Source organism: Condylura cristata, unplaced genomic scaffold (assembly GCF_000260355.1).
Source record: "Condylura cristata isolate star-nosed mole 26May11 unplaced genomic scaffold, ConCri1.0 scaffold00023, whole genome shotgun sequence".
NCBI classification, from domain to species: domain Eukaryota; kingdom Metazoa; phylum Chordata; class Mammalia; order Eulipotyphla; family Talpidae; genus Condylura; species Condylura cristata.
The window spans coordinates 14,869,944-14,890,324 of record NW_004567124.1 but is presented as its reverse complement, the minus strand read 5'-3'; the positions used below and the strand labels follow the sequence as shown (position 1 = coordinate 14,890,324).

General features: G+C 37.6%; 1 protein-coding gene across 2 annotated transcripts in view; it reads right to left on the bottom strand.

The window, feature by feature from the left end:
* Window positions 1-805: 805 nt before the first annotated feature.
* The window catches only part of DYX1C1 (dyslexia susceptibility 1 candidate 1), a 37,672-nt gene continuing 18,096 nt past the window's right edge, over window positions 806-20,381 (bottom strand). The window contains exons 5-9 of one of the 2 annotated variants that reach the window (XM_004687770.2): window positions 19,426-19,571; window positions 18,171-18,280; window positions 4,622-4,775; window positions 2,538-2,643; window positions 806-1,051 (exon numbers count right to left, since the gene is read on the bottom strand). In XM_004687770.2, coding sequence (XP_004687827.1) covers window positions 939-1,051; window positions 2,538-2,643; window positions 4,622-4,775; window positions 18,171-18,280; window positions 19,426-19,571 — 629 coding nt within the window. In that variant the 3' untranslated portion in view covers window positions 806-938. The remainder of the gene's footprint in view (window positions 1,052-2,537; window positions 2,644-4,621; window positions 4,776-18,170; window positions 18,281-19,425; window positions 19,572-20,381) is intronic. The other variant, XM_004687772.2, reaches the window with a different exon arrangement.

Sequence of the window (20,381 nt, the reverse complement as noted above, 5' to 3'; positions counted from 1 at the left end):
AAAAAGAAAGAGACTTGAATGATAGCAGATGACTAAATAGTATATAGCCATCATCCAGTTTTGTTTTTCTAATGATCCTCTAAATATAACCTTAGACTTGATACCACAACTACATGCAATAGAGATGTACTATTTTGTTTAATGATTTCATTACCATGGTGATACAACACACAAGTGTTATAATTCTATGCCAAAATCATAATATTCTGAATTAACATTTCACCTTTGTTGTGTACTTTTCTCCCATTGTAATTGAAAGTACTAGAAAATAATCTCACTAGAAAACTTACCAAAAAATGAAAATGAGTCTTCACCAGATAGTGTTATAAAATATGATCAATGTTGGGGAACACTGCTTAACAAGTTTTCCTAACGTGAAAACTGAATTAGTAAACAACAGGTGATAGAGAGATAAAGAGATACTAAAGGAAAGAATCTGTTCTATGCATGGGGAAATTAGTGAAAACATCACTATTGCTTATATAAACATCAAGTTTTCGAAGGATTAGCCAGTATATTTAATACATATAAAAATACTTCATAAACACCAATTTTTATTTTAAAATTCTACCTTACTTATGAATCAACAAATGTTCTGGCACTCACCACATCAAGAAATACTTCATTAATTATAAAGGCAAACTGAATACAGCAAGAAAAATATATAATTCAATTATGTATTAATATGAAGAAACAAATAATTAACCTAGATTATTTTTATTTTGATTTACTTACTCAGAAATTATTTAAGTCAAACATTTCATTTTCTATAGATTTATACTATAATCTGTGTATACAACTAGAGTACTAAGCAAAAGTGAATCTGCATCATCAGCCATAAGATGTACAAAGATTTCCAGTGCCTCCAGTTACTTTTGAAAGACTTAAAACAATACTTACTTAAGTAATACTTAAATGATACCTAGTTGCTTCTATAGTCATTGAGAATTTAGTTCGGTTCCTTGAATTATATTCCGAATCTTCTCAGCATCATTTTGTACAACTTTGTTAGATGGGTCAATCTTAAGTGCAGCTTCATAATCCTGTAGGCCTACACATACATGTGCCAATGATGATCAATAAAATACTTTATAAATATTTGTGTTATCTAGTCAGTATAAGAAAAAATAACCACCAAGAACATGGCTCAACCACTGGGTTTTAAGTTAGATCAACACTTTTTGATAGACATGGTAGTATTGCTAAGGGATTTCAGTTATTTCAGAAATAATAATAATGGTTTCACTCAGAGTTAAGAAAGAAACAGTTACTTTAAAATGAAGAACAAATAAGCTAATAGTTTAATCAATGAAATGAAAGGGCATTTTTAGCATCTCAACAAAAATAAAAAATGGCATATTATTTAGACATTCTAGATTTTTTCAATAATTTTGGTAGACTCAATCCATACTTTATATAATTCATACACAATAGTTTATAAATTTTCTGTAGTTATCATAGCTAAAGAATTACTCTGAGGAAAACTGGTTAAACCAGCATTATAAACTGGTTGACAATTTGTTTGGAAGTAAGGAAACCTGAATTCCAAGTGCTATTGATTTGTTATATACTTTCAGACAAATCACTTAATTTCTCCAAGTCTCTATTTTCTCATCTTTAAGACAAAGGGTCCTTTTAGTTCAAAACAGTCTAAGATAATATGCTTCCTAAACCATGATTTATATTGTTGCATTCCTGTCTTGATCATTTTTATCCTCATGAAGTTATATAAAATACTTTTTTTAAAAAAAAGCATGAGGCCTATAAATTTAACTAGGATGCTTAGGTTAGAAAAATCTCCTAAAAATTGCAGGAAAAAAAGTGATGTTTTTAAATAATAAAATTTTATAGGTTAGCATACATTTCCTGTCAATGCATCACCAAGCACAGTACTTTAGGTCTTGAATGAAGGGAAACTGAATGGACATCTGGATAGAGAGGGATGGGAACAGAGACTTTGGAGATAAAACCCTAGCTAGTACTAAGTTTTGCCTTTGGTGTAATGTAATTGTAAATGTCCTTGAATATATAAAAGATGAAGAAAAAAACTAATTCAATTCAATTCAAAACTAAATAAATGCTATGGTTTCTAAGCATATGAGGCTATATACCAAACCTCTGTATATTCTCACAAACATTCCAACAAGCAATAATGATGCATTGTAATAGATCAATTATTTCTGAGAGTATGTGCATATGACCATAGAAGCTAGTTTTTAAATTTCCATTTACTTTGTGTGTTGTTAAGTCACTTCCTAAGTGATTCCTTTGTCACACATCTTTTTGTAGAAGTTACCTGATATTACAGCTTTTTCCTATATCTGAACTTGTTCACACCTTAATTTAACTTATTCTACAAAAGTGAACTTTAAATATTCTGAAGTCATTTCTTATTTTGTCAGATAAATTACAGCCATCAACAAAACAATATACTTAAGTATAAAATAATGGAGTGTTAACATGTCATGATCTTAAATAATCTCAAAGTTTTTTCAAGATAGAACTTGAAATTTAAAACATTTCTATCAATTTCTTACCTTCTATATACAATTCTAATTGACAGAATGCTGTCCCACGTCGTACATGTGCCTTCATTCTTGCATTAGCATTGTCTGCAACAGGTGGTGTTAATAGTTCTAGTGCCTTACCAAAAAAAAAAAAAAAGGGGGGAGGACATAATTCTCTAAATTTGAGCAAAAACATAGTAAAACTCATAACTTTAGGCCTTGAGCCTTCTTTTTGTCTGGAATGCAATTGTCCAGTACATCACAAAAATGACCAACATAAAGGAAAGAGGAAAGGCATCTGCTTTATGTTTTCTAGGCCTTTTAGAAAACAGCTGTTCCTTTGGCCATACACATGCAATACTGCAGGAAAGGCACTGTTTAAACTCAAGGGGATAGGTGCTGTTCAAACAGGAATACCCCACACATATTACCTTGGCAAAACTGGAAAAGTCTACATTGTTACCCAGCATGCAGCTGGCAGTGATGTAAAAGTAAAGGAATTTGAGCATATTAAGCACTGTAAGTGCCATAGTAGCTTCCTGAAAAAGGTGAAAGAAAATGATCAGGAAAAAAAGGAGTTCAAGAGAAAGGTACTTGGGTTCAACTGAAGTGCCAGACTGCTCTACTCAGAGAAGCACATTTTGTGAGAATCAATGGGCAGGAGCTCTAGGATCCATTCCCTTTGAATTCTTGACATAATAGGTATAAAAAATAAAATTAAAAACCTCTGGACTATTCATAAAGGTCCCCACCTACCTAAATTTTGGCTTGGCTGGTAATTTATCACATACATGTTTTTATAGGAGCAATTAAGGAATAAATCAGTTGTTCTTGTGAGATTCATACTTTACCTGTCCCCAAAGGTACAATTTGGTTTGCATTTTTTTTTAAGATTTATTTATTTATTCATATAGAACTGGGGTACAGGCCAGAGATACGGAGGGTGAGAGGATTCACCAGGGACAGAGTGGGGAGCAGAACAGGCAGATCGACGAAGTACACTGCTGAGGGGAGCAGCGGGCAGGTCAGGAGAGGTCTGCCTCGCCATGTGGATCTCCTCCGGGGCACGCAGGGCTCGCTCGAACTCAAGCGGCTTAAGCTTCTTAATGCTGTGCTTTAACCCGCTGTGCCACCAGGGAGGTCCTTGGTTTGCATTTTTAAAAATCTACTACTTTACCTTTAACAGCAAGAATGATTGAATAGCATGTATGATCTTTTATATTTAAACTGGGAGATTCTGTTTATTTGTTCAACAAAGTGTGGTAGTAAAAGGGAAATCTGATCATAAAGATATTGTCAAATCTTCAAAGTAAAGAGAATTAGTTGTTTTCTCCATATTGTTAATTTCAAAGAACCACCTAAGAGATTCTATGTGATTTTCTCTTAAAAAAATTACTCAAATTGAAAAAAAACAAACTAGAATTTCCAGATAATGACAGGAAATTAGTAGTGAAAATTAACATATACTGACTAACTTTGAAATTGGGAAAATGATTGTTGGGAGATAGCTTCCCCAGTGACTGTGATAGCAATTAACAAGGGAATATCACGTTTTTTCCTTCTACCATTCATAAGTTTGCAAAATTTATGAATTTCAACTATACACCTAGGCATTATAGTAGTGATTAATAGGTTTTCTTGTCCAACTTTAAGTATCATCAATTCTTTGATGATTCAAAAACTATTTTTTCAGTAAAAAATGTAATATGCAAGATAATTCCTAAATCTTTACATCTGGGACCCTCCCTGGTGGCACAGCTGATTAAAGCATAGAACTACAAAGCTAAAGCCACTTCAGCACGAGTTCAATACCTGGCCCCTGGAGGTGACCCACATGGCATTGCAGACCTCTTCTGTCCCGCCCGCTGCTCCTCTTAGCAGTGTGCTTCATCAATCTGTCTGTTCTGCTCCCCACTCTGTCTCTGATGAATCCTCTCACTGCCCCTGCAACTCTAGCTTGTACCCCAGTTCTGTATGCATAAATAAATAAATCTTTACCTCTCATTGTTTAAATTTAACAGAAGATAAGGGCATCATTTAAATCAATAAATAGGAGGATAACATTTTTTACCCCATAACAATACATTACTTTAAAAATATATAAATATATATACCTTAGACGAATCTTCGATGGCCTTGTGTAAGTTTTTTAGCTTCAGATGGCAAGCAGCCCGATTCAGATACAATAATGGAAACTTACTATTTAGTCTAATGGCTAAATTGTATGCATTAATAGCTGCCAAATAGTTTTCTGTTGCAAATAATTTGCTAATGAGACAAAAACAGAAAGTAAAAACAGTATAAGTGTTGAAAAAACTATCAGAAATAATATGCAATGATATCTGGCACACAGGATGGGTTACCTACATTTCTAGTCCTTGTATTATGGACATTGTAGCTGCAGTCACCACCTTTCCCCCTGCCCCCCTCCCCCAACATCAGCATGTAAACTGAATGGAAGCCATCCCATCCCTTTCAGTAGTTTAGGCAAATTGGCATAGTTCCACCCTCACTGGTAGAATAACTAATAAAAGAATGTGCTTGTGACCCGAAATGGTATTTTCCTAATGAAGACTGTAACTGTTTCCAGGGAGAATGAAAAATCGGGAAAACTCCCCCTGCTGGATGCAAATGAAGAAAGCACACAGACCAAGTTACAGCTGACTATTTTGACCACTATGGCAGGAGCTGAAAGAAGAATAAAGCTTATACCAGAAAGGCACTACACCTTTAGCTTTTCAATTTTATAAGCCAACGTACTCCTCTTAACATAAAGTTAAACATAAACTTTTTTTTTACTGGCAAACAAAAGCATCTTAATGGGTATATATATTATTAATATATTAGTCAACCCTCCAAAATTTTCTTTAAAATATGAAAATATAAATTATTAAAAGATTATTTGAAGTATAAAGTTAACTTTTTTCCCACATATGGTTCCCAGAATTTTGAAAAAGTCACAAACATGAGAAACTAGAAATTATTTTGTCAAGTATAAAAGTAGTATAAGTAACCTTTAATTCACTTCTAGTAGATTTTACTTCAAACACCACAGTTCTATATTATTAAACAGAATTAGTTTACAAGAAAAGTAAAACCATGAAAACAGTTGGTAAATCATGAGTAAAAGGTAAGTCAGCCCAACCACCATGCCATCAAACCTAGGACTGGCTCAAATTCAATATAACCTGCACAAACTAGAAGCTAATTTGGGGGAACAGTTTGTTTCTGAAATGCTTCAATATCAGCTAGGATGTTTCTTACAATAACAGAACCCCAACTGAAAGCAGTTTAAGGAAATAAATGACTTCACATTTTAAAAAAATCCAGAGATAGGCCCTCCCTGGTGGCGCAGCGGGTTAAAGCACAGCACTGAGAAGCTAAAGCCACTTCCGCATGAGTTCGATTCCCGCCTGCCCAGGAGGTGACCACATGGCGTGGCAGACCTCTCCTGACCTGCCCGCTGCTCCCCTCAGCAGTGTACTTCGTTGATCTGCCTGTTCTGCTCCCCACTCTGTCTCTGCTGAAGCCTCTCACTGCCCCTGAGCCTCTGGCCTGCACTATAGTTCTGCATGCACAAATAAATCTTAAAAAAAAAAAAATCCAGAGATATTAATGTAATCCGATTCAAATACCAAACATACTGTTCAAAAATTCTGATTAAAAATATAGAAATTTACATGGAACCATAGAAAGCCTCAGTGACAAAAGCAATCCTGAGAATAAAGGAAACAAAGGCATCACATTGTCAAACTCCAAACTGTAAATCAATGTGGTATTGGAATAAAAATAGACAAATGAATCAGTGGAATAGAATTGGAAGCTCAGACATAAATACACATATCTACCAAACTTAATTCATGATAAAGGGCCTGCAACCATATAACAGGAAAAAGAGAGTCTCTTTAACAACCGGTACTGGGAAAATTAGAAGGCTACATGTACAAGAATAAAGTGGGATTATTATAACTCTATACACAAAAAGAAATTCAAAAGGATAAAAGACTTGGGTATAGGCCCTCCCTGGTGGCGCAGCGGGTTAGAGCTCAGCACTGTAAGCTAGCTGTAGCCACTTCAGCGTGAGTTCAATCCCTGCCCCTGAGGTGATCCATATGGTGAGGCAGACTTCTCCTGACCCACCCGCTGCTCCCCTCAGCAGTGTGCTTCAGTCCATCTGCCTGTTCTGCTCCCCACTCTGTCTCTGGTGAATCCTCTCACTGCACCTGCACTTCTAGCCTGTATCCCAGTTCAGTATGCATAAATAAAAATAAATAAATCTTTAAAAAAAAAAGAAAGACTTGGATATGGTACTTGCAACAATAAAGTACAGAAGAAATGGCAGTGCATTTTACAATATCACTGCTAAAGGTGGAGACAGGGACTATGGAGGAAGACTATGTGTGCTTTAGCGATAGGTACACTATGGTTGCTAGGCCTGAAGGGGGAGATCCTATATTTCCAAAATACTAAAACAATGTAAACCAATGGAACTTTAATTAAAAATAAACACTTTTTAAAAGCAGCAGTCCAATGAAATAACCCTGAACTGTTGTCAATCAAAATTTGTCCCTGGACTTGGGATAAAGTTGCCATCTTTAGTCACATGGGCAAGCTCCACATGCCTAACTAACTAAAATAGGAACTCAGTCAGCAAGGGTTAAACAGGAACAACAAATGCTAGCTAAACTATGATGTCTACTATAGGCTTTTTTAAAAATTACAGTAACTTATAGATCTTTTACCATTTTTACCATTTTAAACAGCTCAGCAGCATTAAGTACATTCACATTGTGGAGTGGTGTGTCTTTTCCTTCTCTTAATGTCCTTGGTGTACATACGTTTTTAATTTGCCACATTCCAGCTTACCAGTTTTTCTTTTTGCCTGTGGGGTTTCTTTTTGGTTTTTGTTTGAATTTTGAAACTTCAGTGAGCAAACGTATATAGTACACCAAGCTCAAGAACACTTTGTGGTATGTCACTAGGTCAAGGCTTGGGGATAGACGTGACAGAATTACAAATCAGGATATACATAAACAGATAGAGGTGCCTAGTAAGGGTAAACTGGTTCCCTCATCACACAGCAGTATATGAGATGGGGATCCCAAGCCTAATGGGGAACAGATGTCTAAGAGTCTTTGGGCATTTCAAGGTACCTGTCAAGACTTTCACTTCCAGCAGCATGTGGTACATCTTCCTCAGAAATTTATCATGCTCACAACCCTGAATTAGCCTTTGGGTACCTCAACTAGATGAAAGTTTTTAGCTGCCTCTGAAAGTGCTGCCCACTCACCTTGACATTGGTATAAAGTCAGGGTGAAAAGCCACAGGGTTGGTGCAGAACTTGGTGGCCAGGAAGCCAGAGAAAAGGCAACTGGGCTTTACCCCCTCACACACTTAGGCAAGCTCATTAAGTTGTGGGAGAGCATCTTGATGTAGTTGTAAAGTGCTCTTGCAACTGATGTTGCTCTGGAACTGATGTTACTTATGTTTTTGATGTCACATCTAAAAAATACTGACAAATCCAATGCCAAGAAGCTATCTGTGATTTCTTCTAAGAATTCTATAAATCTAGTTCTATGTTTAGGTCTTTAATCCACTTTGAGTTCATTTTTGTATATGACATTAAGGGTTCAACATCATTCTTTTACATGTGGACATCCAGTTTTCCCAGCATTGTTTATTGAAACAACTGTCCTTTTTCCATTAAATAGCACCCTGTTGAAAATCATTTACGTGGTACCATATATGTGAGGGGTGTTTTGCGTTGCTGATTCCACAGATCTACATGTCTATATGTATTTTAGATTAATAAGGATATTTAAAGAACAATTTTTTTTTATCTTTAACATAAGTTTATAATTTTATAAAAATGCAAAACTTTTATCACAAAAAAATTCTTCCAGTTTCTCAGGGAAGAGTTTATAAAGACTAGTATTAATATAACCACTAAAAAGAGGGATAGTAGCAAGAAAGAGGTAGTAAAATTTTTAAATGTTTACATTAAAATATGAGTCTAGGGCCCTCCCTGGTGGTGGTGCAGCAGGTTAAAGCACAGCACTAAGAAGCTAAAGCCACTTCAGCATGAGTTCAATATCCACCCAGGGAGGTGACCACATGGCACTGCAGACCCGCCCACTGCTCCCCTCAGCAGTGTACTTCATCAGTTGGCCTGTTCTGTTCCCACTCTGTCTCTGGTGAGTCCTCGCATCGCCCCTGCACCTTTGGCTGTACCCTAACTCTGTATGCATAAAATAAATAAATCATAAAATAAAATCAAAAAGAAAATACATTTTTTTTAAAGTTCAAAACCACGACAAACATCCAAAACTTTGCTCAGAATGGTTTTCAGAGTGAGAAAAAGCCAAATTTTAAAAAAGAAAGGGAAAGAAAACTCTGTTTAAAGGGCAGTAATCTTTGAACACCATGTTTAAACAGAGAAGTTAAGAACATTATATCTTCTCTGTTGTTGCAAATAAGACAAGATCAATGAAAAGAATGCTGCAAAAGCACTCACTCATTCAACACAGGTTGCATTAAATGTACAATAGCAAAAGCAAGACAATCACAAATACTTGCCATTTTTTTGATAAACGATTCTGCACATTTGTAGAGGGAAAAAGCACGCTGGAACTGGTCAAAAATCAAACATTTTGTTCAAGAGTTGGTCATGGGGAAAAAACACAAAAGGCAAGAATGATAAAGAAGCAAAGTGGAGGCCCTCCCTGGTGGCGCAGCGGGTTAAAGCACAGCACTGAGAATCTGAAGCCACTTCCGCATCAGTTCTATTCCCGCCTGCCGCCTGCCCCGGAGGAGACCACATGGCCAGCCAGACCTCTCCTGACCCGCCCGCTGCTCCCCTCAGCAGTGTACTTCGTCAATCTGCCTGTTCTGCTCCCCACTCTGTCTCTGGTGAAGCCTCTCACCGCCCCTGAGCCTCTGGCCTGTACCCCAGTTCTGTATGAATAAATAAATAAATCTTTAAAAAAAAAAAAAAAAAGAAGAAGCAAAGTGGAGAGAAGTAAAGAAAAGGGCAGAGAAGCAGAGAAATCAGGAGTAGCTGGATTTAGAACAGCAATGGGACAGCAACACCCACACCAACAGAAGGCTGACAGCTCCATTTTTTGGGCAATAAGAACCACAGCAGCCACCTGTCCCTCAAAGGACTTTGAAAGTCCTGTTTCTTTCAGCCTTTTACTGAAAACATTCCTGGGAAACTTGAGAATTTCTAATGCCGAGGGTCAGTGTCCCTGAGAGAAGGCACATTAACCCTGCGCACGTTAGCACTTAGGATGAAGGGTGGAAAGGATACTGTGCACTAAATAAAATGACCAATAGGCCATCATAGATAGGTACTGGACTGCAATAGAATATTAGGGGCTAGAAATGAGTAACTGGAAAATTTACTGCTTATAATAAAGCATCATCTTAGAATATGGATTAAACTTATTTAAGTCAGGCAAAAGGAGGGAGCATAAAAAACTCTTTTTCATAGAGTACTGAAAAATGCAGCAGAGCAAGGAAGATTTGGCAGCTCCGTCCTGAAAGCCACAGGTCAAGAAAGGGACTGTTGGGAGACAGTTCTCATTAGGTCTCTGAAATTTCTGCACGTCCTACATCAGACGCACTGACAGCTTTTATTTGGGATTATCTTTTTAAAGACGTTTGTGTAGCACACAGCCTTGGAAAAGTTTTGTGGACAGAATTTGCAGCAAAGGGCAAATTTATTTGTTGCTTAGTATAAAAAAGATAACAATTTTCTTGTGGGTCACAACCTGGGCAGATTTGCTAACAATTCCCTTATTTAAAAAGATGTGCCCCTTAAGTTTGGCCTTCTCAAGTGCTGTACAAACATGAGCCTAACTCAAAACTAGCTCCATGGAACTTGAAGAGACAGTGGAAACCAACATGAAGCTCATGTTGCTTACTGTATCTTGAATAATAAAGTCCTTTTCCCCAGACCCATGAGTCTTCCCTCTGCCAGCTGCCACAAAACTATGGCAGGCTATTCCCTCACAGTTCTTGCCAAGGGAATAAACCCAAATTTAACTATTAGAAAGAAATTCAACTGGGCAAATGGAACTGTATTCTGGGATGGTAACAGGTGATCAAAAATCAGCATCAACATGAAACAAAAGGACATCCAACCCGGCAGATAGAATCTAGCTATAGAAAATTTAGAAACAGAAAGCTTACAGAGTTTTAGATTGACATGGGTTGGTGCTGGGTTAGTCTGTTAGCAAAGAGCAGGTTTCTACACACAAAACTAGGGCTCAGGAAATAAACCAAAGTAGAATCTCAGTCTTTTTCTTTTTTTAAGATTTACTTATTTATGCATACAAGGACTGGGGTACAGGCCAGAGGTGTAGGGGGGTTAGAGGACTCACTAGAGACACAGTGGGGAACAGGAAGACTGAAATACACAGCTGAGAGGAGCAGCGGGCAATACAGGAGAGGTCTGCTGCACCGTGTGGGTCACCTCCCAGGCTGGGGATTGAACTCGTGTTATAGTGGCTGCAAATAGCTTCATAGTGCTTCAACCTTTTAACACTACCAGGGGAGGCCCCTGGAGGACCAGAAGACTAGGAAGGCTATAAAATCTGGCCCTGGAATTAAGTACCTAGTTTAGTATATTGTGGGGATTGACACTATTTGTTTAGGTTGATTTTTTTTTTTAAGATTTATTTATTTATGCAGGGCTCTACCTGGTGGCACAACTGGTTAGGAAACAGCACTGCAAAGCTGGCTGCAGTCGCTTCAGTGCAGGTTCTATCCCTGGCCCTGAAGGTGACCCACATGGCACACTAGACCTCTCCTGACCCACCTTCTGCTCCCCTCAGCAGTATACTTTGTTGATCTGCCTGTTCTGCTCCTTAGTTGATCTCTGGTGAAGCCTCTCACTGCCCCTGCACTTCTGACTTGTACCCCAGTTCTGTATGCATAAATAAATCCTTAAAAAGATTTATTTATGCATACAGAACTGGGGTACAGGCCAGAGGTGTGGGGGCCAAGAGGACTCATCAGAGACAGAGTTGGGTGCAGTACAGGCAGAACTGAGGAAGAACACTGCTGAGAGGAGCAGCGACTGGGCCAGGAGAGATCTGCCAGGCCATGTGGGTCACCTCCTGGGGTGAGGATCGAATTCATGTTGAAGTGGCTTTAGCTTCTTAGTGCTATGCTTTAACCCACTGCGCCACCAGGGAGGGCCTGTTTAGGTTGATTTTAACTATGAAACAAGGATTTGTTTATTCATTACTTTGCTGTTCCTCTTCTTGCCCCTCCTTCCGTTCAATTAATCACATGCTTCAAACCAAACGCTGTTCTCTTGTTCAAGTCAAGCAGAGCTCTCTGAACAGTTACTGAGCTATTCCACAGGCTGAGAGTCACTCTGTCCTTGTAGCCCCCCTGAGGACCTGGTAAAGAAACTTCCCAGTGACAGCAAAGAGGAGGAGGCTTCATATAATCTCAAGGCAATGTCAAGAGCAAGTGAAAACTCCCCTGAAAGGCCAAGTGAAGGTACTTCCTTGGGAGGAATTGGGCCAGCTTATAGCACAGATGTCCTCAAGAAAATGTGAAAGTGACTGGGTTTTGGCAGCAGTGAAAATTTTACAAGGTTTAATAGACTCAGACCATCTGTATATCATCTGCTCAATACAGCACCCAGGGAATTGCTTTATAGGTAGTGAAATTCTGAAACATAGATCTTTAATCTGCAAGCAACTGATAGTTGGGGTTCCCCCGACACCCTGTCTGACCTGCATGTCACACAGACCCAGCCATAACAGGTGCAGTTCCCATAGAGGCCCCTTGTGCCTTCCTGCTTGTTGCTTGTAGAGTCTAGGATGACATGACTGGCTTTTGAAGAGCACTGAAGATTTCACAAGTGAGCTTGAAGAGACTCCAGATCTCCCTCAGCACATGATAAGGACTCTTTCAATGGATGGACAGAGGAAGAAATCCTATCTATTAGTAAAGGGGCCTCAGGAATAGACAGAAGTAGATCATGACTGATACTATGAAAAGAAACAATCTTCAAAGATTCAAATCCAGCCTTCACAAGAAAAGTATGTACAGTCAAGAAAACCCATTGACCATCTCCAGTAGTTCAGCAGCAGTAAAAAGGGGCACCTAGATAATCAATAGGGCAGGGTTGCAAATTATCACTTCCACTGACCATTCCATTGACAGAAATGTGGAAATAAAATCAGTGAGGAGAGTCAAGAGTAATGGCTGCAGTTTGTAGAGCAAAGACGGGATTTTGATGAGCAAATACACAGTCAGGCCTCCACTCTCTTCCTCAGATGAGCTGTCAAAACTTTAGTCAGTCACAACTTGAATTTCAAGATTCATTAACAAACCCAAGCACCAGCCTAGCAAACCATTATTCCAGTTAATTTTGTCTTAAACTGCTCATCAGGAGCTTATCACTTATAGTGAAAACAATTCTGCATGGATCTGTTACATGGATGGTTGGTCTGGAATATGCTGGGTTCTCAGGAGGTTAGAAATGACTACTCATCATTCAGGGTGATCACCTAATCATGAGAAGTCTCCGTGTAAAGCAGATGATAAAATCAGTAGGGGAAGTGAGTTAGAGAGGGACACATATTTCGATCCCCCTCCATGGGAGGGTGTCTTTATTTGAAGTAAAGGCATCGAATTTTGGGTCAAGTATAAAGAAGTTGGGTCTAGAGTTGAGTCATTCTCTTGGGCCAACCGCCTCCTCCAAGACATCATCTATCTCCTTGAAGAAATCTTGGGGCAGGGAAATGAGAGAAAGGCAGTGAAGGAAGCCCTTGGTTCCAAGTGTTCAGGTGATAATCTCATGTCCAGGCGTCAGGGATTTCTCCCTCAAGGTAACCATTTTTATCCTTCCTTCAATCTATCCCTCATTAGTGTTGTGACTCCAGGCATGTCACTTCATTTCTATATTTGATATATATATATATGCTCCATAAAATATGGATCACAGCCCCTATGCTGCTTACTCCACAGTGCTGAAAAGTTTCACAATAACAGATTCCCCACCCCCATTATAAGCTCTTACTCATGTCAAAGTGGAAAAGTTAAGTTCCCTCCTCTTATCTTGTAGCTTTCTAGTGTCCTCTTTGTAGGCAACCAATACTACATTCCTTACTTATGTATCCAGGTATTTAATGATCACACTTTTTAAAAGAATTTAGTACTTAGACCAAAAACAAGAAAGAAAATTAAGACATCAAAACTAGGATAGACAGTGATTTTGTACAACAATAGTAATAAGGGGAGGGGGAAGAGTAATACAATGATGGGTGATACATTGTAGAATTAGATATCCTTAATTCACTCCTATCCAACTTTAGAATTTTCTGTAGAGAGTGAGTTATGAACCTGTTGTGGGGGAAGAAGGAACTTTAAGTCTAGGGTTAGGACAGAGTCCAAAACAACTTAGGCTAAAAATCAAGCACAGAGTATTATCAGTGTGACAGAAAAGTGGTCCACCTACTTTATATGATTATAGCATCTGGAGGAAAGCTGTGATGGCTATTAAAGTTATTTACAGATACTGAGTCACATTAGGCTGTTTAAGTGACATCATACCATGCACATATCTAAATTAGACCATGAGACTTTTAAGTAAGACGTTTCAGTAAAATGCTATCTGATACAGTTGTTGGAGGAGTGACCCTGGACTTGTCTGGTTTGACTGTGTGTTGAAGGGGAAGGGTGTCTCCTCCAGGTCCCTATGCCACTGCATGAGACAGCCCCACTCCCGCTTATATAGGGGTGAGCAGTGAAGAGCCAGGTTAGGGTCAATAACCCTGGCCCCTTCTGGACCTGCTATCACTACTATTAGGGGAACCAGTTCAGATCTGGGCTCTGCTAGCTGGGGGGTGGGATGCCACAAGGCTGACATGCTGCAACAGCTGCACACATCAGTGCAGTAATTGGATCCACTGACACCCTGGTCCTGCCCTTCAGCCTTGAAAAGGGGCTGGGATCAGCAACCTCAAAGGCAGTGGATGGTGCCACTAAGAAGGTGGAGATTTTAATCCCCTTCCTGAGTGGGAGATGTAAGAGGGTAGTTGTTGGGAGCAAGGGGAAGAGCAGAGAGACCCCAAAGACTTTATAAACAGGAGCAGAGGATGTTCTTGTTCTTTTGGTGGACAACATTAACTTGACCTTTGGTCCCTACATTCCGACTGCTTCTGATGTCTACTGCTTCTGATCTCTGGCTAGATGTCAGGCCTTCATGTGAGGCACCAGGTCACTGCTCCTGATCAGTAGCATCCCTTTGATCCTACAGGTATGAGGATGACTGCAGGCTGTCATTGGAGGGACAGCTGCCATGTTCCACAAGTGACTTTTGGCTTAGACACTGCAACATGGACACCATCTAGGCTAGGACAGACTGCATTGGCCACATACTGACCTATAAATTTTCCTTCTCTCTTCTTCTTAGCTCCCAAATTTTTCCTCTATAAATTAAACTCTATTACTATTATTCTTCCCTTTTGGAGGCCATGCCCCATAACTGTGTGGGTGAGAACTCACCAACTGGGTCATCCCCAACCCGCACCCCAATTTGTTCAGTGTCAAAGTAATTGGAAAAGGAAAATGCTTTCATGAGCAAATGAAATTACTTAAGCTAATGCATTTTCCTAGTAGTATACCTGGCATTTAAAACTAAGGTACAATAGTAGAAAGCTAGGTAACAAAAAATAAAAACACACTGTGGCTTGTTCTAAGAAATTTTGTTTGAGTAGGTATAATCCCCTAAAAGTCTTGCTTGTTTTCTATGAAAAAGATGTCCCATATGTTTAAATAAAAATAGGAGAGTTGGACTGCTTTTGCTTGTCTAAATATATTAGAAGTCTAACACAAAACAAAACCTCTGGAGATGAAAGTACTTCACACTTTGGCTTAAATACAACACATTGCTTCTTAATCAGTTTCTATGACTGTACCTATCTTTTGTACTGCATTACAATGCTAGAGAGGATACATTTTTCTTTAACAAGTATTACCTTTTCTGTTATTTGTTTGTACTTGGCACAATAATTAATTGAACTTTGCCCTGATTTTCTGGGTGTCATTAGTCACCAAGTTTTTTTCCATCCCTCTTCATTTTCAAAACTCTAACTCTCCTCTTATTCTGTTTCTCTTTCTTTTTCTACCTAATTGGAATCAATAAGGCACAGGTACAAAAACAGCAGAGTCTAAAATAATTATAACTACCAGTCATGCCTGACTGCCACAACATACACGTTGGCATGAGTTCGCTGCCAATTCATCGGATTTTGCCAGCAGTCAATTATGTACACAAATAGAAACACACATACACAGTTTTTTGTTGCACTTATTCAAAATTCTCAGCCTGACTCAATCTACTCTTTTCACTCTTTTTTTTTTTTTTAAGATTTATTTATTTATGCATACAGAGCTGGGGTACCAGCCAGAGTTGCAGGGGCAGTGAGAGTCTTCACCAGAGACAGAGCGGGGAGCAGAACAGGCAGACTGATGAAGTACACTGCTGAGGGGAGCAGAGGGCGGGTCAGGAGAGGTCTGCTGCATCACGTGGGTCACTTCCGGGATGGGCAGGGATTGAACTCATGAGGAAGTGGCTTTAGCTTCTTAGTGCTGTACTTTAACCCACTGCACCATCAGGGAGGGCCCTACTCTTTTCACTCTTAAATCTAAATGATGTTATTAGTGTATTTTGGTTTTAACACTAAGACCAAACACTATGTATGACCATTAGCCAGTCTACTATCCTCTAATTCAGTTAGTGGCATCACAAAATGAATCATTTAAGCTAGAAATCTCTCCCACAACTATTCTTCCCAATAAATCAAGAAGTTCTGCTTATTTTTTACCTTTTAAATATTTCTCAAATTGCCCCCTCTCTCCCCTTACAACAATGCTGTAGTTCAAGGTTTTGGCCTTGGTTCCTATAACATTTTCCTCCATCTTACAGAATAAAATCTAAGAATCTTAACCAAGCACTCAAGACTACTACCTATTTTCTTGGCTCATTTGTCATTTTTCCTAGATCAAAATATTATGCTTTCGCAAAAAATAAACCACGCATAGATCTTGACCTATTTACAACTCTATTTCTTATCTCTGAGCTTTTGTTCAGTCTGCTTAACCCAAAATTAATGGCTTTCTCTTGAAATTCCTACTTACCACTAAGAGGAGCGCAGGAGCTGCATTCTCTGTGAAGCCTCGTGTGAAACTACTTTTCTTCCCTCCTGGTGAGACACCCTGCTTTTCTACTCTTCTTTTACTTTGTTCTTATCTATGTATTAGACTTCTGATACAATAGTATTTGTGTTTATCTTTCTCCATCACTGATCTATGTAGGTCAGGGACTATTACATATGACCTAGTTACAAGCAAGCAATATATGTTTATTTAATGGCTAAATAATGGAGAAGGAGGAGGGCAGGAAGAAGAAAAGAGGAGAAAGGATTATGTAGAATCAGTGTGTTAGCTTCAAGCTTCCAACCTTCAGAAAAATTGCACACTCCATCTCAATTCTACAAATTAGTCCCTGGTATTATAACAGACAGGAGGGAAAAAAACATGACAGAATGGAGATAAGATAAGAAAAGAAAAACTGAGGTGTTGTGGTGGACAAATAGTACCTTCCCTCCACAAAATGTCCATATCCAAGTCCCCAGAACCTATAATGCTAACTAGCATGGCAAATGGACTTTACAAATGTGGTCAAATTAAAGATCTTGAGATATCTTAGACTATCCAAGTGAGAATAATGTAATCACAAGGATCCTCATACAAGAAAAAAGGAGATGAGATCAGAGTCAGAGAAGGGAAATGTGACTATAGAAGCAGAGGAGAGTGAAACAGTGGCTGACTGAGGGCCACATGTCAGAGCACAGTGGTAGCCTACAAGCTGGAAAATTTGAGGATGTAGATTCTCTCTTGAAGCCTCAAAAGAAATCCTTTTGGCATTCTGACCCCCAGAAGTGTAAGATAATAAATTTTGTTGTTTTATATCTCTAAATTTGCAATAGTTTGTTAAGGCAATAATAGAAAAACAATATAAAAGATATATAAATACATATAAATAAACTAGGAATCCAGAAGTTATCTACAACTATTTCTCAACCTCAAAATATATACTCAAATTGCCACACAGATGGTACCATAATTCACTATTTTTAATAACTGTAAGAAATATTCACATACCATGTATGAATAACAAAAAGGGGTACCTGGATAAATGATAATATAATTTAGAAACTTTTAAAGATGGATATGAATAATCAAAGATTTAGCTTTTAAGAAAAATATTAGGAAGAATTTATGTTTACTATAAAAGGGATCTAAAAGAGATTTTACTAAGCAATCTAAAAGATGTGCTATTTTCATTTCTATAACATTTAAACATAAAAATCAAAAAGAAGAGGCTTATTTGTTATCTTATTTAACTTTTTAAAACTGGAAGCCATTACATCTCTCCTGCTCACCTGTTCCTTTCTTTTTCTTTCTCCTTTGCCTAATATACCTATAAATACCTAATTTGCTTAATTGTACTCTCTTCCTAACAACACCACTACACACACGCGCATGCGCGCACACACGATACCTAAAAAAATATGATGAGTGCTAATGTCAACTTATATCATAAATCTCACGGTCAGAGTTAAAACAACTTACTTTCCTTTGTCCTTTAACCATTCTGGGTTCTTTTCTTCTTCTTTTAAGTCACAAAGCTCAGGAATGTCAGTATTAATTGCTCTTCGTGCTTCTGCTTGTTTGTGTAGCCACTGAAATGAGAATGAAATCTAATGAATACAAAAACATTGCTTTTACCAGCAATGTTTACTATTAGATTTTCCATCTTCCTACATAAAATGAAAATACTATTTCCTGTGAACTGAATGTTTGTGTACCCCCCTCCCCAAATTCACATACTAAAGCCTTAACAACCAACATGTTGTATTAAAAGGTGAGTCCTTTAAGAGGTGTTAGGTTTAGATGAACTTGTGAGGGTGGACCCTTGCACGAAGCATATATTACCACCCTCACCCACACTGATCTTGGATGTCTCTAAAACTGGGAGGAATAAATCCTGTGTATTACACAGTCTAGGCATTTTGTTATAACTATGCTACAAGATCATGGTGATTTTAAGCTTCCAGTTTTTATACATTTGCTAAAACACTATTAGCTGGTATAATATATAAATATAGAAACACTTTTAGTCCATATTTCATACACATTTCTGGTAGTTAATGTGATGATTATTTTATCTTTTATATATAGATTTTTGATAATGAAAAATAAATTATTTTAGTTATAATTTTCTTAGTAAAAATTTAAATGTACTGTTTAATAAGAATTTCATATTTATAAATTATTGTATCTTAAGGATCTTCAATTATGAAAATAGTTATTTTCATAATTGAAGATCAGTTTAAAAAAAAGTAGTTCTTAGAGCTTACATTACTAATGATAAAATATTCAAAATTATAGGACTCAGAAATTTATAAATGGATGAAAGATATTAATTCCAAAATGTCACATCACTTAAAAATCCCTGTAATAGTAAATTATAATAACATATTAATGACAAATTTCCAGGCCTTTCTCACTAAAACACACACTAATGAAAAATTTAAAAATCTATTCTAGAAAATTACATGTTTTATAAAATAAATGGTAAGTGTAAGAGTTTATTTCTTGATATAAGTAACAATTCTGTATATTACACGTTATCCTCCTTCAGCATTCTGAAGCCAAAAAATTATACAACATATATTTTTTCTCAGAAGGATATTCTAGAAACATATTCATGAAGGCCTTTAGTGTAATGAATACTTTAGAAATTCAGAACCAGTTTTAGTTTTAAAAGATTAAATAAAAGATATTTTCATTTGTGATCACTGCAGTAAGTAGCAGTTATTTTTACCTCTTCTTCTTCTGCTACTTGAGACTCCCGAAGGGCAGTTGGAAAAACTCGAGGGGTAAAGTTGATTTTAATACTGCCAGTAGAGCGAGGAGCAGGAATACTGTCTTCCTTTAACTTTTCAAAAAATATATTTTCTGAATTTCTCCCTTAAAAGCAATATTAGCAAGAAAGTTATTTATCATTTTCTAAGTACAATCAAGCTGCCTTTTAAAGTAATGAACATCAAGCTATTTCTAAAATCCTCTACAAATAAAGCTTTATACTTTGTGCAAGTAGAAATGAAAAAAAAAAATCCATGCTTTAAAACTATGGCAACTAATTTTTTCTTTAAATAAGTACCCCAACTACTTTTCTGGGGTTCTCTTTGTCAAATAACATAGTATCTAATTTATATTAGTCATATGGAGGGTACTTTAGGTCACTCCAAATCAGCTCTAGAAGAAGGCACTGAGTCAAAGCCCTACTGCCAATACCGCCTGTTTCCTCAATTCTCAAAGCAGTACCTGCTATAAAATTCCTTGTGATCATATAAATTTTTTCAACCAGTCAAGATAGCTAATGAAAATAGGCAAAAAATAAAAAGGAAAAGTTACATAGTTCTATAAAGGTAGCTAGATGTAACAATGGTTAAGCCAGTGTAGAGGAGAAATTAATTCATGTGCCAGAATATAAAGTATATGAATAAAGGGAAGAATAAGTAGCTAGAAAAATGTAAAAATTAGAACTGAACTTCTAGTGGTGAACATAATGTAGCATATATACATGTTGATTTTTTTTTTAAGATTTATTTATTCATACAGAACTGGGGTACAGGCCAGTGATGCAGGGGGTGAAAGGATTCACCAGGGACAGAGTGGGGAGCAGAACAGGCAGATCAACGAAGTACACTGCTGAGGGGAGCAGCGGGCGGGTCAGGAGAGGTCTGCCACGCCATGTGGTCACCTCCGGGGCAGGCG